Genomic DNA, 25431 nt, shown 5'->3' on the forward strand with positions numbered 1-25431 from the left:
AGTTGGCAAACAGTAACTAGTGGAGTGCCACAGGGATCGGTGCTGGGGCCTCAACTATTTACAATCTGTATTAACGATTTGGATGAAGGGACCGAGTGTAATGTAGCCAAGTTTGCTGATGATACAACCGTTCAGTGACAACCTTGACCCTTGCACCAGGGAGGCAACATACCAACCCTGGAGTCACGTCTGCAGCTGCAGAAGCGCCTGCCTGTTCCCCTAACTAATGAATCCCCTATCACTATTGCTCTTCCACTCTTCTTCCTTCCCTCCTGTGCAGCTGAGCCACCCATGGTGCTGTGGACTTGGCGCTAACTGCACTCCCCAGAGCAACCATCGCGCTCACCAGTATCCAGAACTGAAAAGCGGTTAGCGAGTCAGAGAAATCTTGCCCTACCTGCCTAGTCCTCCTTTTCTGTCTGGCGGTCTCCAATTCCCTCTATGCCTGCACACTTTTAAGCTGTGGGGTGACCACCTCCTGAACTGTGCTATCCTCGAAGTTCTCAGCGTCGCGGATGCACTGCAGTGACGCTAGCAGCCGCACAAGCTCCAGAACCCGGAGCTCGAGCTGCTCCAGCTGGCGATACTTCCCACATGGCCCAGGATGTACATTCCATGGGACTGACCTACCCTGCCCAGGGTGTACATTCCATGGACTGACCTACCCTGCCCAGGGTGTACATTCCATGGACTGACCTACCCTGCCCAGGGTGTACATTCCATGGACTGACCTACCCTGCCCAGGGTGTACATTCCATGGACTGACCTACCCTGCCCAGGGTGTACATTCCATGGACTGACCTACCCTGCCCAGGATGTACATTCCATGGACTGACCTACCCTGCCCAGGGTGTACATTCCATGGGACTGACCTACCCTGCCCAGGGTGTACATTCCATGGACTGACCTACCCTGCCCAGGGTGTACATTCCATGGACTGACCTACCCTGCCCAGGGTGTACATTCCATGGACTGACCTACCCTGCCCAGGATGTACAATCCATGGGACTGACCTACCCTGCCCAGGGTGTACATTCCATGGACTGACCTACCCTGCCCAGGATGTACATTCCATGGGACTGACCTACCCTGCCCAGGATGTACAATCCATGGGACTGACCTACCCTGCCCAGGATGTACATTCCATGGGACTAACCTACCCTGCCCAGGGTGTACATTCCATGGGACTGACCTACCCTGCCCAGGGTGTACAATCCATGGGACTGACCTACCCTGCCCAGGATGTACATTCCATGGACTGACCTACCCTGCCCAGGGTGTACATTCCATGGACTGACCTACCCTGCCCAGGATGTACATTCCATGGGACTGACCTACCCTGCCCAGGGTGTACATTCCATGGGACTGATCTACCCTGCCCAGGATGTACATTCCATGGACTGACCTACTCTGCCCAGGATGTACATTCCATGGGACTGACCTACCCCGCCATGCCATGATAGAAATTATGAACAGACAGTTCTAGTTTCTCTGGAATATTCTTTCCTCTCTTGCTTTTCCTCAGCTGTGGCATTGGTCCCACTCCCCTGCTCTTGCCTCAAAACTCTGCAAATCTTTCCAACTCAAATACTTATCCCTTTTGAAAGTAACGTGTGAATCTGCTTCCACCACCCTTACAGGCAGTGCGTTCCAGGCCATAACCACTCTCAGCTTAATTTTTTGCCCTCATGCAGCATCAGGTTCATTTGCCAATCACCTTAAATCCGTGTCCTCTGGTTCCCGACCTTTCTGACACTGAAGATTGTTTCTGCTTATTATATAATTATAGAAATTTACAGCACGGAAGGAGAACATTTCGGCCCATCGTGTCCGCACCAGTCGGAAAAGAGCTGTCCAGCCTAATCCCACTTTCCAGCTCTTGGTCCATAGCCTTGTAGGTTATGGCACTTTAAGTGCACATCCAAATATTTATAAATGTGGTGAGGGTTTCTGCCTCTACCGCCCTTTCAGGCAGTGAGTTTCAGACCCCCACCACCCTCTGGGTGCAGAAATTTCTCCTCAAATTGCATCTTAACCTCTTACCAATTACATTAAATCTATGCCCACTGGTTGTTAACCCCTCTGCGAAGGGAAATAGGTCCTTCCTATCCACTCTAACTAGGCCTCTCATAATTTTATACACATTAAGTTATCCCCTCAGATTCCTCTGTTCCAAAGAAAACAAACCCAGCCTATTAAGAGAGTTAGTAGGCTGGAGGAGATTATAGAGAAAGGGAGGGGAGAGATTTGAACAAGAGGATGAGTATTTTAAATGCTGATGCTACCAGCCATCTTGCCCACCCAGCATGTGATTCACTACCAACAGAAAGGATGTTACTTTAACTACTACAAATGCATAATGAGGGGAAATCAATCTCTGTACCTTTAACTAACAGCGACATGGATAGAGGGAATTGACTGACCTTTAAACACCTAGTCCACTTGGTACTGAAGTGTCTGAGCCTCATAATAGGACCTCCAGGGAAACAAAATACTGACAAATGTTAAACTGCTTTGTTGACAAAAGAAATCTCGATTTAAATGTTAAAGGATAAATTGTTTAACGGGTTCATACTGACCCACCTGACAGGCCGACTCAGGATCCACCCCTCAAGCACTACGATTGGTTGCAGAACACGCTGATCCCTGAGCCTGTACATGGGGATTCTAACCCTGGGACTGTACATGGGGATTCTAACCCTGGGACTCCACATGGGGATTCTAACGTTGGGACTGTATATGGGGATTCCAGGCCTGGGACTGTATATGGTGATTCTAACCCTGGGATTGGACATGGGGATTCTAACCCTGGGACTGTACATGGGGATTATAACCCAGTGAGTGAACAGCTCTGGGGCTTTTTTGTTACTTGTGTGGGACATAAACCATAAATGAAGGGGAAGCCATATTTGACAAATTTGCTGGAATTCTTTGAGGATGTAATGAACATGATGGATAAAGGGGAACCAGTGGATGTGGTGTATTTGGACTTCCGGAAGACATTTGCCAAGGTGCCACATAAAAGGTTACTGTACAAGATAAATGTTCATGGGGTTGGGGGTAATATATTAGCATGGATAGAGGATTGGTTAACTTACAGAAAATAGAGAGTCGGGATAAATGGTTCATTCTTGGGTTGGCAATCAGTAACTAGTGGGGTGCCGCAGCGATTAGTGCTGGGAGCCCAACTATTTACAATCTATATTAACAACTTGGATGAAGGGACCGAGTGTAATGTAGCTAAGTTTGCTGACGATACAAAGATACAAGGATTAGCAAGATGTGAAGAGAACACAAAAAACCTGAAAAGGACATAGACAGGCTAAGTGAGTGGGCAAAAATTTGGCAGATGGAGTATAATGTTGGAAACTATGAGGTTATGCAGAAAGAAATCGAGGAGCATGTTATTATTTAAAAGGAGAAAAATTTCAAAGTGCTGCAGTACAGTGGGACCTAGGGGTCCTGGTGCATGAAACTCAAAAAGTTAGTATACAGGTCCAGCAAGTGATCAGGAAGGCGAATGGAAGGCCTGTGTACAGTTTTGGTTTCCGCATTTAAGAAAAGATATACTTGCTTTGGAGGCAGTTCAGAGAATGTTCATTGATTCCGGAGATGACACGAGGAAAGGTTGAGAAGGTTGGGCCTCTACTCATTGGAATTCAGAAGAATAAGAGGTGATCTTATCGAAACATATAAGATTACGAGAGGGCTTGACAAGGTGGAAGCAGAGAGGATGTTTCCACAGATAGGGGAGATTAGAACGAGGGAGCATAATTTTCGAATAAAGGGCTGCCCATTTAAAACTGTGAGAAGGAGGAATTTCTTCTCTCAGAGGGTTGTAAATCTATGGAATTCGCTGCCTCAGAAAGCTGTAGAAGCTGGGACATTGAATACATTTCAGACAGAGATAGACAGTTGCTTAACCGATAAGGGAATAAGGGGTTATGGGGAAGTGGACTTGAGTCCATGACCAGATCAGCCATGATCGTATTAAATGGCAGAGCAGGCTCGAAAGGCCGTATGGCCTACTCCTGCTCATATTTCATATGTTAGCTCGGCACGAAGAAACGTCTTTAGGAGAGATGGTAAGAAATCCGAGGTGTGGAGAGTGAGAATAAAATATCTGAAATTTCCTTTACCCACCAGGACCCGGTTGTGAACAGACACTGACAGCACTCACTTTGTTCCTGCATCAAGATGGCCGCGCATGCGCTTACCTAATCACTGAATCAAGATGTCGGAGCGTTGAACCTGACGTCCTGCACAAAGATGGCCGCCGTTAGCCTGAGCCTGTGACCGGGAGAAAGCCCCGAAGCTGCAACCGCCGATATTCCCGTTATGATTCCGGGCTTGCGGCGGGCACCACTTGTTTACGAAGTCTTCCCCGCGAGGGGCTGGTCCATTGCTCCCCTGCTTCCCGCTGAAAAGGATCGTTTCTTCGAAGCACATGTTTTGCATGTCTGGTCCGCCATCACACGCACCGCGCATGCTCCAAACCCAATCAGGGCCCGTGCCGCCGCACTGAGCTCTTGTCGTCTGGGTGCGGCACATTCTTCCCGCGGTGATTGCTGGGTATCGTTGCACGCCATTGATGGGCTGCATTCGTTAATAGAGCAGCATTTATTCTGATTGCATTGGCCACTGAACCACGGTTAGACTTTGTGCTGATGTTAATGAAGCCCTATACGTGAGCTGGAGATTAATATCCTATTGAATAAATCAGCTTTTTTCAAACATAGTGTGTTGAATATTTGATTTCTCCATAATAAGAGGACACGAATTAATGTTCCCTTACCGACGGTTCCATTGTGGGCCTTTTCTTACTCTGGATTATTTCACTTCTCACCCAGTTCATCTTTTACGACATCAAGTCCCAAGGTTGTTCCATTTGAGTACATTGCTTGTTGGTGCCATAGACTGAACCGGAGTGTCTCACATTACACTCATATGACGTTCCTTTCAACCAACCCTTGAAAGAACTATCTTGCTAAAGACTGTAAATGCGTTATTTTGTATATTGTTTAACACTTTTTTGAATGCGGTTACTGCATGTTCTGCCTTCGAAATGTTCTGACTTCATAATTCTCTTTGCTGTTTTTGAGAGGAAACGTTTCAAGGACACCCTCAAAGCCTCCTTGATAAAGTACACCATCCCCACTGACACCTAAGAGTCCCTGGCCAAAGACCACCCTGAGTGGAGGAGGAGCATCTGGGAGAGTGCTGGGCACCTCGTGTCTCATCGCCGAGGGCATGCAGAAAACAAGTGCAGGCAGCAGAAGGAGTGCACGGCAAACCAGACTCCCCACCCACCCATTCCTCCAGTGATGGTCTGGCCCGTCTGTGACAGTGACTGTAATTCCCATATTGTATGGTACAATTAACTGGGGGCTCACTTTTAGAGTGGAAGCAAGTCTTCCTCGATTTCAAGGGACTGCCTATGATGATGATTAGTGATCCCTGAATTTGGTGTCTCAGTGTAAGTGGTCTCTGGATTTGGTGTCACAATGTAAGTGGTCCCTGGGTTTGGTGTCTCAGTGTAAGTGGTCCCTGGATTTGGTGTCACAATGCGAGTACATAAGAACATAAGAAATGGTACCAGGAGTAGGCCATACAGCCCCTCGAGCCTGCTCCGCCATTCAATAAGATCATGGCTGATCTGATCATGGATTCAGCTCCACTTCCCTGCCTGGTCCCCATAACCCCTTATCATTTAAGAAACAGTCTAAAATTTATTCAATGTCCCAGCTTCCACAGCTGTCTGAGGCTACGAATTCTACAGATTTACAACCCTCTGAGTGAAGAAATTTCTCCTCATCTTTGTTTAAATGGGCGGCCCCTTATTCTAAGATCATGTCCTCTAGTTCTACTCTCCCCCATCAGTGGAAACATTCTCTCTGCATCCACCTTGTCAAGCCCCCTCATAATCTTATACATTTTGTTAAGATTACCTCTCATTCTTCTGAATTCCAATGAGTAGAAGCCCAACCTACTCAACCTTTCCTCATAAGTCAACCCCCTCATCCCCGGAATCATCCTAGTGAACCTTCTCTGAACTGCCTCCAAAGCTAGTATATCCTTTCGTAAATATGGAAACCAAAACTGCACGCAGTATTCCAGGTGTGGCCTCACCAATACACTGTATAGCTGCAGTAAGACATCCCTGCTTTTATACTCCATCCCCTTTGCAATAAAGGCCAAGATATTGAAATTTCTTTAAATAATGGACGTGCTTATTTGTACTGCAAAAATTAGCCAACAGGCCCCACCCCTTACGTCCGATTGGTCCCCTTGGAGGATAAGCCACACCCTGAAGTTTCACAGGAATGTGTCACTGGATCCGCCCACCCCAAAGTCTCACCGACTTTGCAAATTGTAACTCAATCCACTTTGACTTCCTGAAGCGACAGAGGACAGAGCTCCCCAGAAGACAGCAAGGGCCAGCCAAAGTGCCTTGCCCCAGTCCAAGTACATCCTCCAAGCCCCCGCCCGCCCTAGATGGGGCATTGTGTACGGACTGTTCACAGGTTTATTGGGTATGAAGTGAATAGTGACAGTGTCATGATTCCTGGATATCAGCCACACCAACGATGTCCCTTGTAGGGGGTTGGAAGAACGTGACCTGTCCCTGGATTTGTTTTCAAAAGCACCTAGTCACTGGGACTGAGGACAAACCTGCAGCCCAGCAACACGTTCAACACAGAATGATCCCACTCAAATCTATTCCCAATTAACACTGTCCACATTAATTCACCAGAAACAGCCCAGTGACCGCAAGTAACTGCAGCCCCGCATCTAACTTCAGTGAAACACACAATTCAAAACATTTTAAAGGAAAAATAAACCCCATCAGAGCTCAATAGAGGTGATTAATGGGCAGCAAAAGCCCCCTCACACATATACCTCCTTCACCCCGACTCTCCAACTCCCTCTCTACATAAACCTCCTTCACCCCTATTCTCCAACTCCTCACCTCAACTCCTCTTTCACCCAATAATTTCATTTTTACCATCACTTACACCAATGATCCACACTGGAGGTAACTATCAGGAGCTTCTGTGTGAGGGTGAGGTGATCACTGGACAATAAAGCACAGAGACTGGTGGGGGGGGGGGGGGTGCTGCTCATTATTCTCGATGTGATTTAATCCCCTTTCCCACTGAATACTGCGTTACCTTGGTAACGGAATGGTCAGTGTGACATCACTTTCGAAACAAGAGCACACAAGACAATGGATTATCAATAAATGGTAATGATATTAAACATTCTGCAATTACATTGTAAGGAAAATGGAAATAAAATGCTGGTAATAATTGGTGAATGTAATAATTTGTCTGTGGAATTGACCAGCAAACATTATGTGTTTTGTTTACACACACACTGCTATATATATATATAAAACAAATACTTTGTTTTCTCTTTTCAGTTGTTCTGCTAAACCTGATGTGATCCACATTTTATGTTCTTTAGCCTATCTGGCGGTGCTTGCTAGGAACACCTCCTCCCACTGCCTGGGGGAATGGGGCAGATATTTAAAGGGACAGGGACTCCCCTTTCTCTGCATATTTATAGTTAAAGGGACAGTCCAGTTTATCTTGGGGCATCGGAGGACTTCACTAACAGAGCTCCCATTAACAGTCGCTCCCTTCTATACTGTGCAGTGATTGTAAAGCTGTCTATTTCAGTGACTTGAGCCTTTCTAAAATGTCTCACTGTTTTTGATGATCCACTTAACTTGCTTGCAGAATTTGGAAAGAGTTCCGAATTGTGCAGTGTGACAGAGGTTTTGGTTAAAGGTGGAGTAAAATTTTTTCAAAATATTCTGTTCTAACCCTCCCCCAACCCCCCAAATTTTAGAACACTGCAGTACTGACTGGGAAGGTCCCAAGTTTGATCCTTGATCTGGGCTGTGAGCTGATCTCAGCCAAGGCAGCAGTTCAGGGATTATAATTGTCCTCAGTACCACTGGGCTAAATAAGAGTAAAAATCAGCCACTGCCCCTGCTCTTCATCCGATCCAGGGGCCTCAACTGGAAAGTGTGTGGATGTCATTTGAGGACAGGATTTGAGGCTCTGATGCCTACCACAGTGGAAATCCTGCTGGCACTCACTGAGTCGACTGACTGTGAGGCACTAGATGTTAACTAATGTCTGTGGAATTGCACCCAGCTAGATTCAGCACTTTCTGGAGATAATAAATCTCAGACACTGAAAGGAATGTTGAATTTAGACAGTGAGGATGGAGGGAGAGTGTCTAGAATAAGGAATTTACAGCTTCGGAGGGGACAGAATGTTCGATAGAACCTAGAATTGTCTGTTCTTAATTTCTATCTTGTACATAAAGTAACAACGTTTGTAACCACCATTTATTTGCAGGGTATTAGAAGGGGAGGATCTGCAGCTGGGAAACTCAAACTGATCATCGTGTCAAGATTTGACAGATTCCCGGATTGATCAGGATCACCTTATCATCAGCCTTTGTAAAAACACCAATCACAGCGGGGAGAAACAGGACACATGTTGTGTGTGTGGATGCACCTTCAACCAATCATTTAGCCTGTGAGACTGGTGATCCCACCTGACTCAACACTGTAAATGTGGAGTCAGTGGGAATGGATGCTGTTGTGTATATAAAGTGATTCAGTCTCATCTCACCAACTGACATTCGAGAAGTTAGATAACAGACTTTCTCCTGTGAATATAGAGCTGGGTTATTGGCCCGTAATGTGTTTACTTGTTCATCTTGGTGACTCTAAACCTTTGCCAATTATTTGATGCGATCAGTTTACATGTATGTATTTTAAAAATATATTTGCTGAGTGGATTAAATTTAAATTGAAACCAGGTTTGCAGGCGTGATGCTCCATTCACACATCGAAGGTGAGAGAGATGCTGTGGGGCATACACTAAGTCTAGTATCTGAAAGTGATTAACAGACCGGGTTTTGTGTTTAGTGATCCCGGGCGTGTTACCGACACCTTCCTTCGATACCAAGGCAAGGACTCTGGAAGGTAAGGAGTACTGGGACTTGTTCCTGAGAGTAACCAAAGATATGAGAACTGAAATAATCTAGAGTTAGAAAGGACAAAAGGCCCAAAATGGAACAGTCGGTAACAGGACATAAATTAATCTCCTCTTATCTTGGAGACATCAAATATCGACACACTCTGTTATTTAAAATATCAAAACATTAAACTCCAACCCAGTTTAGGGTTATTCACATCAGGAGAACAAACCCCAACTGACAGAATGAACATGATTCAGTCAGGATGTGTCGAAATCTCGACCTCAGAAAAGAATGACTCCGACACTTACAGCTCCGGTGGAAGTTTCTCTTTTAATTTACTTGCTCGCAAGGGGTAGGTTTCACTCAGTCAAGGGCTAAATGAACACCTCCGCAATGGTACAGCTTCACAAGATATTTATACAGTAAAACCCAAGTTCTGGCCTCTCCCTGTGTATTGCTCTGTCTCACAGTCAGTGAATACAGATAAAGAGTTAATGGTGTCAAGATATTTCCTTTTGTCAGGGTTATCAGAAAGCCAAACGGCCATTACTCCATGAGTCATAGGTAATGGGCTATCACCTGTCTTGTATTGTGTCAGGATTATCCAATTTCCTGGTCAGTTTACCTGTTTGCTTCAAATGGATGAGGTAAAGGAAAGAGAGATAATGGCTAGAAGATAAGGGTGGGGTGACATGGAACTCCTGTAGTGTAGACAATAGGAGAGCACCATGGGGGGGTTACTTGTCTCAGCATGACTTGTCTCCTAACTGTCTGATGGCCATCAGCCATCTAACAGCTGGTTTGGCTGTTTATACAAGCTGGCTGCTAAAATGCAGAAAGTTCTGGAAGGGCCAGGACTCCATTTTAATCAAAAGGCACACAAATACCGTATGGTATCAGCTTAGATAAAAATACATTTCCACAGATGCAATTAACAGCAGCAATTACAGTAGAATCCAAACTCTGCAGTCACTTGTCAATTCGCTGGAGTCTCAGCAGGTTGGAAGACAGAATGAATCCCTTCCCACATACAGAGTAGGTGAATGGCCTCTCCCCAGTGTGAACTCTCTGCTGCCTCAGCATGTTCGATGACTGAGTGAATCCCTTCCCACACTCAGAGCAGATGAACAGCCTCTCCCCAGTGTGACCGTGACAATGCATTTTCAGCTTACATGATTTGGTTCAGTTCTGCACCTGCTGTGCACAGAGTGAGAATAAAATGAATGAGCTACTGATTTTCTCTGCCGGGCTGGCCCAATAGGGCGAGCCTGTGCTGGCCCAAGAGGGTGAACCCGGGCTGGCGCAATAGGGTGAGCCCGGGCTGGCCGAATAGGGTGAGCCCGGGCAGGCCCAATAGGGTGAACCAGAGCTGGCAAAAATAGGGTGAGACAGGGCTGGCCCAATAGGGTGAGCCAGGGCTGGCCCAATAGGGTGAGCCAGGGCTGGCCCAATAGGGTGAGCCAGGGCTGGCCCAATAGGGTGAACCAGAGCTGGCAAAAATAGGTGAGCCAGGGCTGGCCCAATAGGGTGAGCCAGGGCTGGCCCAATAGGGTGAGACAGGGCTGGCCCAATAGGGTGAGACAGGGCTGGCCCAATAGGGTGAGCCCGGGCTAGCCCAGGGTCACCAGACAACAATAAGCACAACAAGGCTCCCTTTCAGGGGCCACTGACCTGGGCACAAACATGTGGTCCAATCAAACTGACAGACACCCGGAAGCCCCGCCCACCCTTTGTCCCTGCCGTGTCAAAGCTCCGAGCAGAGCGCTTGCTTTGGGAGTTCCGTGTCGGGCATATGGACAGCCGAATTTGTAGAGTACACTTCATAATCCCTCACCGTTGACAGTGTCAAAAGCCTTGGTCAGGTCAAAGAAGGTTGAGCCAACCCCACAGTCACTGACACCAAGCTCCTCCCATGTGATATAAACCAAACCTTGTCACTGACACCAAGTGGACTGGGAAAATATGTTTAAAGGTTAGACTGTAGAAATGCAATGGCAAACATTTAAGAAGATAGTTCATAACTCTCAGCAAAGATTTATTCAAGTGAGAAATAAAGATGCTAAGAGAAGGATGAACCATCCCTGGCTAACTAAGGAAGTAAAGGATGGTATCAAATTGAAAAAGACACACAATGTTGCAAAGGACAGTGGAAGGCCAGAGGATTGGGACATTTTTAGAAACCAGCAAAGGACGACTAAAAAATGATAAAGACAGAAAAGATAGCAGATGAGAGCAAACTAGCAAGAAATATAAAAACAGACAGTAAGAGCATCTATAGGTATATAAAAAGGAAACAAGTAGCTAAAGTAAACATTGGTCCCTTCGAAGATGAGACTGGAGAATTAATAAGGGGAAAAACAGAATTGGCAGAGACTTTGAACAAATATTTGGTATCAGTCTTTACAGTAGAGGACACTAAAAACATCCCAATAGTTGATAATCAAGGAGCTTTTGCGGGGTGTGGGGGTGGGGGAAACTTAAAACAGTCACTATACTAGAGATAAAGTACTAATCAAACTAATGGGACTCATGGTGGATAAGTCCACTGGACATGATGACATGCATCCTAGGGTCTTAAAAGGAGTGGCTGCAGAAATATTGGATGCGTCGGTTGTAATCTACCAAAATTCCCTGAATTCTGGAGAGGTCCCAGCGGATTGCAAAACCGCACATGTCACACCCTGATTTAAGAAAGGAGGGAGACAGAGAGCAGGAAACTATAGACCAGTTAGCCTGCCTTCTATCATTGGGAAAATACTGGAGTCCAGCATTAAGGAAGTCGAAGCAGGACATTTAGAAAATCATATTGCAGTCACACAGAGTCAGCATGGTTTTATGAAAGGGAAATCATGTTTGACAAATTTGCTGGAGTTGTTTGAGGATGTAACAAGCAGAGTGCATAAAGGAGAACCAGTTGATGTCGTATATTTGGATTCACAGAAAGCATTCCATATGGTGCCACACAAAAGGTTACTTCACAAGCTAAGAGTTCACTGGGTTGCGGGTAATATATCAGCATGGATAGAGGATTGACAAACTAACAGAAAACAGAGTGTCAGGATAAATGGATCATTTTTAGGTTGGCAAACTGTAACTAGTGAGGTGCCACAGTGATAAGTGCTGGGGCCTCAACTATTTACAATTGATATTAATGACTTAAATGAAGGAACCAAGTGTAATGTAGCCAAATTTTCTGATGATACAAAGATAGGTGGGAAAGCAAGTTGTGAAGAGGATGCAAAGAATTTACAAAGGGATATAGATAGGCTCAGTGAGTGGGCAAAAATCTGGCAGATGACTATAATCTGGTAAAATGTCAGGTTATCTCCTTTGGTGGGAAAAAAAATATATATTATTTAAATGGGGACAATTACAAAATGCTGTAGTACAGATGGATCTGGGGCTTTTTGTACATGAAACTCAAAAAGTTAGCATGCAGGTTCAGCAAGTAATCAGGAAGGCAAATGGAATTCTGGCCTTTATTGCAATGGGGATGGAGTATAAAAGCAGGGAAGTCCTGCTACAACTGTACAGGGCATTGGTAAGACCACACCTGGAGTACTGCACACAGTTTTGGTCTGGACGTGTCTTCATTCCCATGCCAAGGGGATTGCTACACCAGACGGGAGGGGCAAAATTTGGGGACAGTGATTCCTCAACAATTCCCATTCCCCTTTCTGGTGGTTAATGGAGGGGCCATTGTCTGTAATGTGCAAGTCAGTAAGAATTGTCAGCAAGTTCTTTCTAATTGGAGATTTTATTCAGTGGAAAGGTTCACACACTATTGTAGATTTTGTACCAAAAATCAATTAGGATTGAAGTAAAAGTTCTTAATTTCATTGCAAACCAATTTCTGTTGCAAGTTACTGAATTAAGAGGAAAGATAACACACAGCATTTCTTAAATGGACATTGCAGCCCCGAGAACACCATCAGCAATATATCCAGAATATTAAAGTCCAGCCCAGTTATAGGGATATTAACATCAGCAGAAACAAACCCCAACTGTCAGAATGAACATGGTTCAGTCGGGATGTGAATATCATCACCATCATCATGGCAGTCCCTCGAAACGAGGATGACTTGCTTCCACGGCAAAGAAAAGGCCTAGTTCACAGGTGTTTCGAATAAAGAACCCGAACTACATCCTGGAGGGTGGAAGATGCTTGTGCGTGGATTTTTTTAACGTGTGGTGGCTGTTGCACACCAGCCACCACACGGGCTTGACAGAGCTAGGTCTTGGTCCAGTGGCAAGGATTACCCAAGACGACTGGAAACCTGCTCTGCTGCATGGACCCAGTGTGCACACATATCGCAGTGTGGGCTAGCCCATGCTGCCTCGGGTCACAGGCCCTGAACTCACGCCTCCCCTGCGCCCGATCACATACCTCCACAGTCTCTCGCCGCTCCTGCTGCATCTGCCCACGCTCCAATCACCGACTTGGACCTTGCTGACATCACTCTTCGCTGCCGTCACCCTCCTGCACCAGCTCGCGCTGGACCTTGTAGTGGAATGCCTCCACGCTGCTCCCTGGGTCGCACGCCGCTCCTTTATGGCCCCGACCTGCCGCTGATGGTTTCTCGCAAGTCGGGGCCTCCATGCGGCACCGTGGGCCGTACACCGCTCCTTATGCGGGTGCAGCAAGTAATCAGGAAGGCAAATGGAATGCTGGCCTTTATTGCAAGGGGGATGGAGTATAAAAGTAGGGAAGTCCTGCTGCACCTGTACAGGGCATTGGTAAGACCACACCTGGAGTACTGTGCACATTTTTGGTGTGGACCTTTCTCCATTCCCGTGCCGAGGGGATTGCAACACCAGACGGGAGGGACAACATTTGGGGACACGGATTCCTCACCAATTCCCATTCCCCTTCTTTCTGCTGGATAATGGAGGGGCCACTGTGTGTAATGTGCAAGTCAGTAAGAATTGTCAGCAAGCTCTTTCTAATTGGAGATTTTATTCAGTGGAAACTTTCACACACTATTGTAGATTTGTAACAAAGATCAATTTAGGATCAATGTAAAAGTTCATAATTTTTTTGAGAACTAAATTTCTGTTGAGAGTTGCTGAATTAAGGGGAAAGATAACACACAGTGTTTCTTAAATGGACACTGCAGCCCCGAGGACACAATCAGCAATATATCCAGAATATTGAAGATCAGCCCAGTTATAGGGTTATTAACATCAGCAGAAACAAACCCCAACTGTCAGAATGAACATGGTTCAGTCGGGATGTGATTAACAGCAGCAATAACAGCAGATTCCAAACCCTGCAGTCACTTGCGAACTCGCTGTTGCCTCAGCAGGTGTGATGACTGAGTGAATCCCTTTCTACACTCAGAGCAGGTGAACGGCCTCTCCCCAGTATGAACTCGTTGGTGTCTCAGCAGGTCGGATGACCCAGTGAATCGCTTCCCACACTCAGAGCAGGTGAATAGCCTCTCCCCAGGGTGAACTCGCTGGTGTCTCAGCAAGCTGAATGACTGAGTGAATCCCTTCCCACACTCGGAGCAGATGAACAGCCTCTCCCCAGTGTGAACTCGCTGGTGTCTCAGCAGGTCGGATGACCCAGTGAATCGCTTCCCACACTCAGAGCAGGTGAACAGCCTCTCCCCAGGGTGAACTCGCTGGTGTCTCAGCAAGCTGAACGACTGAGTGAATCCCTTCCCACACTCGGAGCAGATGAACAGCCTCTCCCCAGTGTGAACTCGCTGGTGTCTCAGCAGGTCGGATGACCCAGTGAATCGCTTCCCACACTCAGAGCAGGTGAATGGTCTCTCTCCAGTGTGAACTCGCTGGTGTTTCAGCAGCTTGGATGAACAAGTGAATCCCTTCCCATACTGTGAGCAGGTGAACGGCTTCTCCCCAGTGTGAACCCGCTGGTGTGACTGCAGGGTGGATAATTGAGCGAATCCCTTCCCACACTGTGAGCAGGTGAATGGCCTCTCCCCAGTGTGAACTCGCTGGTGTTTCAGCAGGTGGGATGACTGAGTGAATCGCTGCCCACACTCGGGGCAGGTGAACGGTCTCTCCCCAGTGTGAACTCGCTGGTGAGTTACAAGTTTGGATGACTGAGTGTATTCCTTCCCACACACAGGGCAGGTGAACGGCCTCTCCCCGGTGTAACTGCGTCGAGAATTTCCAGCTCAGACGGTGATCTGAATAGCTTCCCACAGTCACCACATTTCACGGTTTCACCAGTGTGCGGGTATCCTTGTGATTCTCCAAGTTGGACTAGCAGTTGAAGCCTCGTCCACACACACAACACGTTTACAGTTTCTCCGCGCTGTGAATGGTGCGACGTTTTTCAGGCTGTGTAACTGGTTAAAGCTCTTTCTGCAGTCAGTGCACTGGAACATTCACTCAGGTGTGTGTGCATCTCGGTGCTTTTCCAGTCACACTGATATTTGAAATCATTTCCCACAGACAGCAGAAACATTTCTCCTTCCACTTTCAAAGGCCGATGATATTCAGGTCCTGATGAATCGATTGACTCCGTCAGATCTTGACGTGATGTTTGGTTTGTGTTTCCTGTCTGAAAATCTCCCCTTCTAATACGCTGTAAAAGGAGATAACAAAACTCAACAAGTGAATCCCTTCCCACACATGGGACAGGTGAACGGCCCCTCTCCAGTGTGAACTCGATGGTGTGTCAGCAGGTGGGATGACTGAGTGAATTTCTTCCCACACTCGGGACATGTGAATGGCCTCTCCCCAGTGTGAACTCGCTGGTGAGCTACAAGTTGGGATAACTCAGTGAATCCCTTCCCACACACGGGGCAGGTGAACAGCCTCTCCTCAGTGTGACTGCATCGATAAATTATCAGCAGGGACGGGGAATGGAATCCCTTTCCACAGTCCCCACATTTCCACGGTTTCTCCGTGATGCGGGTGTCCTTGTGTCTCTCCAGGTTGGACGATCAGTTGAAGCCTCGCCCACGCACACAACACGTTTACAGTTGCTCCCCGTTGTGAATGGTGCGATGTTTTTTCAGGCTGTGTAACTGGCTAAAGCTCTTTCCACAGGCAGTGCACTGGAACACTCACTCAGGTGTGTGCGTCTCAGTGCCTTTCCAGTCTCACTGATATTTGAGATCTTTTCCCACAGACAGAACAGAAAAACATTTTTCCTTCCACTTTCAAAGGCCGATGATATTCAGGTCCTGATGAAATGATTGACTCCGTCAGAACATGACATGATGTTTGGTTTGTGTTTCCTGTCTGTATATCTCCCCTTCTAATACGCTGTAAAAGGAGATAACAAAACTCATCACTGTCAGTACAAGACAGAAATTCAGGTTAGACACATCTAGTTTCCATGGAACATTCTTTCCTCTCTTGTTCTTCCAAAGCTGTAAATCCCTGTCCCACACACTGTCCCTCCTGCTGTGCTGAAATCCAAATCATCGCACATCTCTAGACTGTTTCTGCTCCACTTCCAGTTTTCACCACCAATTCTGGCTGGGTTCAGCTCCGCACTCACTGGTTCCCCTCCCTCTCCTTCCCTGAAGGTGCTGATTCTGGCTGGGTTCAGTTCTACACTCACTGGATCCCCTCCCTCTCCTCCCCTGAAGGTGCTGACTCTGGCTGGATTCAGTTCTCCACTCACTGGTTCCCCTCCTTACCATCTGCCCCTCCTCTTAAGGTGCTGACTCTGGCTGTATTCAATTTCACACTCACTAGTTCCCCTCCCTTTCCTCCCCTGAAGGTGTTGACTCTGGCTGGGTTCAGTTCTACACTCACTGGTTCCCCTCCCACTCCTCCCCTAAAAAAGTGTAGACTCTGGCTGGAATCAGTTCTACAATCACTGGTACCCATCCCTTCCATCTCTCTCCTCCCTTTAAGATGCTGACTCTGGCTGGGTTCAATTCCACACTCACTGGTTATCCTCCCTCTGCTCCTCTGAAAGTACTGACTCTGGCTGGGTTCAGTTCTATACTCACTGGTTCCCCTCCATCCCCTCACCTGAAGGTGCTGACTCTGGCTGCGACACTCACTGGTTCCCTTCCCTCACCTCCTCTGAAGGTGCTCCGAGAGATGTTTTTTTTAGACCAGTATACTGAGGAGCCTACCAGGCAACAGGCTATCCTAGATTGGGTATTGTGTAATGAGAAGGGGTTAATTAACAGTCTTGTTGTGCGGGGTCCTTTAGGGAAGAGTGACCATAACATGATTGAATTCTTTCTTAAGATGGAAAGTGAAGTAGTCCAATCCGAAACTAGGGTCCTAAATCTAAACAAAGGAAATTATGAAGGTATGAGGAATGCATTGGCTATGATAGATTGGGAAGATTCATTAAAAGGCATGATGGTGGATAGGCAATGGCTAATATTTAAGGAACGAATGAATGAATTGCAACAGTTATACATTTCTTTCTGGCATAAAAACACAAAAGGAAAAGTGGCCAACCATCGCTAAAAAAAAAAATTAAGGATAGTATTAGATCCAAAGAGGAGTTATACAAAGTTACCAGAAAAAGTAGCAAGCCAGAGGATTGGGAACAGTTTAGAATTCAGCAAAAAAGGACCAAGGGATTGATTAAGAGGGGAAAAATAGAGCATGAGAGTAAACTTGCAAGGAACATAAAAACTGACTGCAAAAGTTTCTACAAGTACGTAAAAAGAAAAAGATTCGTGAAGAAAAATGTAGAGCCTTTACAGACATGGAAGAGGACACAAATACCATCCCAGAAATGCAAGGGAACCAAGGGTCTAGTGAACAAGAGGAATTAAAGGAAATGATTATTAGTAAGAAAATAGTGCTGGAGAAACTAATGGAACTGAAGGCAGATAAATCCCCAGGGCCTGATGATTTGCATCCCAGAGTACTAAAAGAGGTAGCCATGGAAATAGTAGATGCATTGGTTGTCATCTTACAAAATTCTATAGATTATGGAACAGTTCCTGAAGATTGGAGGGTGGCAAATGTAACCACACTATCTAAAAAAGGAGGGAGAGAGAAAACAGGGAACTACAGACCGGATAGCCTGTCATTAGTAGTAGAGAAAATGCTGAAATCTTTTATAAAGGATGTGATAACGGCACACTTAGATAATATCAACGGGATTAAACAAAGTCAACATGGATTTATGAAAGGAAAATCATGTTTGGCAACCTACTGGAGTTTTTTGAGGATGTAACTGATAGAATAGATAAGAGAGAACCAGTGGATGTAGTATATTTGGATTTTCAGAAGGCCTTTGATGAAGTCCTGTGGATATCTGAACGGAATATATGGAATTAAAGACAGTAAAGTAAACTGGATATATGAAAATGTATAAGCCATGGAAGAATAGCTGGGAGAATGTCAGATTGCAAATTGTGCAACATCAGCACAGTTAACAGTCTTTCCCAAGGTTTCAAGTTACTAATCCTGCCAATAACATAAATTGTAACATGAAATGAATATATGGATAAATCTGCAGAATTGCAAGGTCTCAGTTGGTAGTCACACCACTAAATTGAAACATTCAGAGGCAATGCTTGAGCTTTCGTAAATACATCTCATATAGATTGACTAATGAGTGGCTGAGTTAGAATGTCAATCTAATTGTATTTTGTTATCTATTTTCAAAAATGTATAACTGTTGTCGCTTTACGATGTAACTTCACTTATCCGTAGGGAGTGTGTACGCTCTATCGAGAGAGTATATCTTCTGTCTGGTAAGTCTTGCCGGCCGGTAAAATAAAGACTGCTTTGTTTAAAGCACAATAGGTATTCGACTCAGTAATTTTACTGAACCAGATTGAGGAAAAAAATCAACATTTACAGTCCCACATAAGAGGTCAGTGTGTAAAATTACAGCACATAGGATTGGGGTAATGTATTGGCATGGATTGAAAATTGGTTAACTGACAGGAAACAGAGAGTAGGAATAAATGGGTCTTTTTTAGGGTGGCGGGCAGTGACTAGTCGGGTACCACAGTGATCAGTGCTCGAGTCCCAGCTATTCACAATATATATAAATGATTTGGATGAGGGAACCAGATGTAATATTTCGAAGTTTGTTGACGACACAAAACTAGGTGGGATTGTGAGTTGTGAGGAGGATGCAAAGACGCTGCAAGGCGATTTAGATAGGTTGAGTGAGTGGGCAAACACATGGCAGATGCAGTATAACGTGGATAAAAGTGAAGTTATCCACTTTGGTAGGAAAAACATAAGGACAAAGTATTCTTTAAATGGTGATGGCTGGGGAAGTGTCGATGTACAGAGGGACCTGGGTGTCCTTGTACACCAGTCATTGAAAGCAAACATGCAGGTGTAGCAAGCAGTTAGGAAGGCAAATGGTATGTTGGCCTTCACTGCAAGAGGATTTCAGTACAAGAGCAAGGATGTCTGACTACAGTTATACAAGGCCTTGGTGAGACTGCACCTGGAGTATTGTGTGCAGTTTTGGTCTCCTTACCTAAGAAAGGATACACTTGCCATAGAGGGAGAGCATGGCAGGGCAGGACTGTCGTATGAGGAGAGATTGGGTCGACTAGGCCTGTATTCACTAGAGTTTAGAAGAATGAGAGGGGATCTCATTGAAACGGATAAAATTCTGAATGGGTTGGATAGAATGGATGTGGGGAGGATGTTTCCCCTGGATGGGAAGTCTAGAACAAGGGGTCAGAGTCTCAGGATACAGGGTAGGAAATTTAGGACCGAGATGAGGAGAAATCTTTTCAATCAGAGGGTGGTGAACCTGTGGAATTCTCTACCACAGAAGGCTGTGGAGGCCAAGACACTGAAAATATTTAAGAGGGAGACAGATAGATTTCTAGAAATAAAAGGCATCAAGGGGTATGGGGAAAAAGCGGGATTATGGTTTTGAGATAGAGGAGCAGCCATGATCATATTGAATGGTGTTGCAGACTCGAAGGGCTGAATGGACTATTCCTGCTCCTATTTTCTATGTTTCTATGTGCTGACTCTGGCTGGGTTCAGTTCCACACTCATCGGTTCCACTCCCCCTCCTCCCATGAAGGTGCTGACTCTGGCTTGGATCAGTTCCACACTCAATGGTTCCCCTCCATTTCCCTCCCATGAAGGTGCTGACTCTGGCTGGGTTCCCCTCCCTCTCCTCCCTTGAAGTTGCTGAATCTGGTTCCCCTCCCCTGAAGGTGCTGACTCTGGCTGGGTTCAGTTCTACACTCACTGGTTCTCCTCCCCTGAATGTGCTGACTCTGGCTGGGTTCAGTTCTACACTCACTGGTTCTCCTCCCCTGAATGTGCTGACTCTGGCTGGGTTCAGTTCTATACTCACTGGTTCTCCTCCCCTGAATGTGCTGACTCTGGCTGGGTTCAGTTCTACACTCACTGGTTCTCCTCCTCTGAATGTGCTGACTCTGGCTGGTTTCTCTTCTACACTAACATCACTCACAACCAGTGCCCGCCGCAAGCCCGGAATAATAACCGGAATATCGGCGGTTGCAGCTTGGGGGCTAATGGTGGCCATCTTGGTGCAGGAAGGCAGGTTCAGTGCTCCGCCATCTTGATTCAGTGAGTAGCACAGCGCATGCGTGGCCATCTTGGTGCAGGGACGAAGTGAATGATGTCAGTGTGGAACTGAACCGAGCCAGAGTCAGTACCTTCAAGAGAGGGGGAGGGAGGGGAACAAATGACTGGGAGCTGAACCCAGCCAGAGTCAGTGTCTACAGGGGTGGAGGGAGAAACAAGTGTGTGTGGAACTGAACCCAGCCAGAGTGAGCACCACCAGGGGAGAAGAGGGAGGGGAACCAGTGTGTGTGTGGAACTGAACCCAGCCAGAGTTAGCACCTTAAGGGGAGGGGACAGATGGGAGGGAGGGCAACCAGTGAGTATAGAACTGAACCCAGACAGAGTTAGCATCTTCAGTGGGGGGAGAGGGGAACCCGTGAGAGGAACTGAAACCAGCTCGAATCAGCACTTCAGGGGAGGAGAGAGAGGGGAACATAAGAACATAAGAAATAGGAGCAGGAGTAGGCCATATGGCCTCTCGAGCATGCTCCGCCATTTAATACATTATTGGCTGATCTGATCATGGACTCAGGTCCACTTCCCTGCCCACCCCCGATAATCGCTTAATCCCTTATCGGTTAAGAAACTGTCTATCTCTGTCTCAAACTTATTCAATGACCCAGCTTCCACAGCTCTCTGAGGCAGCGAATTCCACAGATTTACAACGCTCCGAGAGACGTAATTCCTCATCTAAGTTTTAAATGGGCGGCCCCTTATTCGAAGATTATGCCCCCTAGTTCTAGTCTCCCCCATCAGTGGAAACATCCTCTCTGCTTCCACCTTGTCAAGCCCCCTCAAAATCTTATACGTTTCGATAAGATCACCTCTCATTCTTCTGAATTCCAATGAGTAGAGGCCCAACCTCCTCAACCTTGCCTCATAAGTCAACCCCCTCATCTCCGGAATCAACCTAGTGAACCTTCTCTGAACAGCCTCCAAAGAAAGTATATCCTTTTGTAAATATGGAAACCAAAACTGCACGCAGTATTCCAGGTGTGGCCTCACTATTACCCTGTATAACTGCAGCGAGATATCCCTGCTTTTATACTCCATCCCCTTTGCAATAAAGGCCAAGATACCATTGGCCTTCCTGATCACTAGCTGTACCTGAATAATTAACCTTTTGTGTTTCATGCACAAGTACCCCCAGATCCCTTGTACTGCAGCACTTTGCAATTTTTCTCCATTTAAATAATGACTTGCTCTTTGATTTTCTTTCTGCCAAAGTGCATGACCTCACACTTTCCAACATTTTACTCTGCCTGCCAAATTTTTGCCCACTCACTTAGCCTGTCTATGTTCTTTTGCAGATCTTTTGTGTTCTCCTCACTTTGCTTTTCCTCCCATCTTTGTATCGTCAACAAACGTGGCTATATTACATTCGGTCCTTTCTTCCAAATCGTTAATATAGATTGTAAATAGTTGGGTTCCCAGCACTGATCCCTGCAGCACCCCGCTAGTTACTGATTGCCAACCCGAGAATGAACCATTTATCCCGACTCTCTGTTTTCTGTTGGTTAGTCAATCTTCTATCCATGCTAATATGTTACCCCCAACCCCATATTTTATCTTTATGTGGCACCTTGTCAAATGCTTTCTGGCAGTCCAAATACACATCCACTGGTTCCCCTTTAACCACCCTGTTCGTTACATCCTCAAAGAATTCCAGCAAATTTGTCAAACATGACTTCCCCTTCATTAATCCATGCTGACTCTGCCTGACCAAATTATGCTTTTCCAAATGTCCCGCTACTGCTTCTTTAATAATGAATTCCAACATCTTCCCAACCACAGATGTTAGGCTAACTGGTCTATAGTTTCCTGCTTTTTGACTGCCTCCTTTTTTAAATAGGAGAGTTACATTTGCAGTTTTCCAATCTGCTGGGACCTCCCCAGAATCCAGACAATTTTGGTAAATTACAACCAATGCATCCACAATCCCTGCTGCTACTTCTCTTAACACCCCAGGATGCAAGCCATCGGGTCCAGGGGATTTATCTGCCTTTAGTCCAATTATCTTACTGAGTACCACCTCTTAGTGATTGTGATTGTGTTAAGTTCCTCCCTCCTCAATAGCCCATTGACTATCCACTGTTGGGATATTGCTTGTGTCCTCTACCGTAAAGGCTGACACAAAATATTTGTTCAGAGTTTCTACCATCTCCATGTTCCCCATTACTAATTCCATGGCCTCGTTGTCTAAGGGACCAACATTTACTTTAGCCACTCTTTTCCTTTATATATACACCTGTAGAAACTCTTGCTATCTGTTTTTATATTTTGTGCTAGTTTACTTTCATAGTCTATCTTCTCTTTCTTAATCATTTTTTTAGTCATTCTTTGTTGGCTTTTAAAAGCTTCCCAATCTTCTGTCCTCCCACTAATTTTGGACACTTTGTATGCCCTTTGTTTTTAATTGGATACCGTCCTTTATTTCTTTAGTTAGTTATGGATGGCTATCTTTTCTTTTACACCCTTTTCTCCTCACTGGAATATATTTTTCTGAGAGTTACGAAATATCTCCTTAAATGTACGCCACTGTTCATCAACCGTCCTACACTTTAATCTATTTTCCCAGTACACTTAGCCAACTCTGCCCTCATACCTTTGTAGTCTCCTTTATTTAAGCTTAGTACGCTGGTTTGAGATCCAACTTTCTCATCCTCCATCTGAATTTGAAATTCAACCATGCTATGATCACTCATTCCAAGGGGATCCTTTACGAGGAGATTGTTTATTAATCCTGTCTCATTACACAGGACCAGATCCAATATAGCCTGCCCGCTGGTTGGTTCTGTTACATACTGCTCAAGGAACCCATCCCTTACGCATTCTATGAACTCCTCCTCAAGGCTACACTGACCAATTGATATGTCCAATCAATATGGAGGTCAAAATTACCCATGATTATTGCTGTTCCATTTTTACAAGCCCCCACTATTTCCTAGTTTATACTCCGACCAACAGAGTTGCTACTGTTAGGGGGCCTATAGACTATGCCCACCAGTGACTATTTCCCCTTATTATTCCTTTTTTCCACCCAAACTGATCATATGAGCCAATATAGTTTCTCATTATTGGTGATCCATCCTTTATCAATAGAGCTACCCCACCTCCTTTTCCTTTCTGTCTGTCCTTCCGGATTGTCAAATACCCCTGAATATTTAATTCCCAGTCCTGGTCACCTTGCAACCACGTCTCTGTAATGGCTATCAGATCATACCCATTTGTATCTATTTGTGCCGTCAAGTCATCTACGCACATTTAGACAAAGTGTCTTTAAATTTGTTTTTTTACCCTTTTTTCCTGCTTGTTTCCTTTCTCCTTCAAACTCACTTTCTTTAATTTTGCTTTCTAATTCAAGCTTTATCCCCTCCCTACTGAACCTATTTTCAGGTTCCCATCCCCCTGCCAATCTAGTTTAAACTCTCCCCAACAGTATTAGCAAACCTCGAGGATATTGGTCCCGGCTCTGTTGAGGTGCAACCCCTCTGGCTTGTACAGGTCCCACTTCCCCCAGAAGTGGTCCCAATGCCTCAGGAAACTAAAGCCCTCCTGCCTGCAGCCACACGTTCATCTGCTCTATCTTCCTATTTCTTTACTCACTAGCTCGTGGCACCGGGAGTAATCCGGAGATTACTACCATTGAGGTCCTGCTTTTTAATCTCTCTCCTAGCTCCCTAAACTCTGCCTGCAGGACCTCATCCCTCTTCCTACCCATGTCATTGGTTGCGATATGGACCATGACCACTGGCTCTTCATCCTCTCCCCCGAGAATGCCCTGCAGCCGCTCAGTGACATCCTTGACCCTGGCACCAGGGAGGCAACATACCATCCTGGAGTCACATCTGCAGCCGCAGAAACACCTGTCTGCTCCCCTGACTATTGTATCCCCGACCATGATAGCTCTTCCATTCTTCTTATTCCCAAAGCCACCATCGCCCTCACCAGTACTCAGAACAGAGTACCGGTTGGAGAGCGAGATGGACTCAGGGCAGTCCTGCACTACCTGCATAGTCCTCCTCTTCTGTCCAGTGGATACCCAATTCCTATCTGCCTGCACACTCTTAAGCTGCAGGGTGACTGCCTCTAGAAACGTGCTATCCACGTAGTTCTCAGTCTCACGGATGCTCTGCAGTGTCCCCAGCTGCCGCTCCAGCTCCAAAACACGGAACTCGAGTTGGTGCAGCTGGAGACACCTCCTGCACACTTGGTTGTCCCGGCCGCACGAAGCATCCAGGATTTCCCACATGCCACAGGATGCGCAATCCATGGGACTGAGCTGTCCTGCCATCCCTCTAGTTACACTCGCAACTATCAAATGGAACTAAACTCTAAACGTTAGAAAAACACACCCAGCAACTACTCAGCAATCAACTGATTTAACTCACCTTTATTTAAAGACTAAGTACTAACTTAGCAGAGAATAAAAACCTTCAGGGGAGGAGTGGGGAACCAGTGAGTGTAGAACTGAACCCAGCCAGAGTCAGCACCATCAGGAGAGGAGAGGGAGGGGAACCAGTGAGTGTAGAACTGAACTCAGCCAGAGTCAGCACCATCAGGAGAGCAGAGGCAGGGGAACCAGTGAGTGTAGAACTGAACCCAGCCAGAGTCAGCACCTTCAGCCGAGGGAGGGGAACCAGTGAGTGCAGAGCTGAACCCAATCAGAATTGGTGGTGAAAACTGGGAATGGAGGAGAAACAGTCCAGAAATGCGTGTTGATTTGGATTTCAGCACAGCAGGAGGGGCAATGTGTGGGACAGGGATTTACAGCTTTGGAAGAAAAAGAGAGGAAAGAATGTTCCATGGAAACTAGATGTGTCTAACCTGAATTTCTGTCTTGTACTGACAGTGATGAGTTTTGTTATCTCCTTTTACAGTGTATTAGAAGGGGAGATATTCAGACAGGAAACACAAACTAAACATCACGTCAAGATCTGACGG

General features: G+C 46.0%; 1 protein-coding gene across 1 annotated transcript; it reads right to left on the reverse strand.

Annotated features, from left to right (window-relative positions):
• Positions 1–13987: 13987 nt before the first annotated feature.
• LOC139250447 (zinc finger protein ZFP2-like) lies at positions 13988–24781 on the reverse strand. The gene is made up of 3 exons (XM_070872852.1): positions 24205–24781; positions 15590–15739; positions 13988–15148 (listed from the first exon to the last, which is right to left on the reverse strand). Exons 1-3 carry the CDS (start codon positions 24779–24781, stop codon positions 14280–14282), a joined length of 1596 nt encoding a protein of 531 aa, XP_070728953.1. The 3' UTR covers positions 13988–14279.
• Positions 24782–25431: the final 650 nt, after the last annotated feature.

This window comes from Pristiophorus japonicus, unplaced genomic scaffold (assembly GCF_044704955.1).
Source record: "Pristiophorus japonicus isolate sPriJap1 unplaced genomic scaffold, sPriJap1.hap1 HAP1_SCAFFOLD_375, whole genome shotgun sequence".
NCBI lineage: Eukaryota > Metazoa > Chordata > Chondrichthyes > Pristiophoridae > Pristiophorus > Pristiophorus japonicus.

Excerpts from the sequence above, each read along its gene's own strand:
- LOC139250447 (XM_070872852.1), bottom strand. The coding sequence starts at position 24,781 with ATGGCAGGACAGCTCAGTCCCATGGATTGCGCATCCTGTGGCATGTGG. Across the intron at positions 15,740-24,204 it reads TATCGCAACCAATGACATGG|CTCACCAGCGAGTTCACACT; the intron begins GTAGGAAGAGGG and ends CCCAACTTGTAG. Across the intron at positions 15,149-15,589 it reads GTGTGGGAAGGGATTCACTT|CTGGAAATTCTCGACGCAGT; the intron begins GTTGAGTTTTGT and ends TCACCGTCTGAG.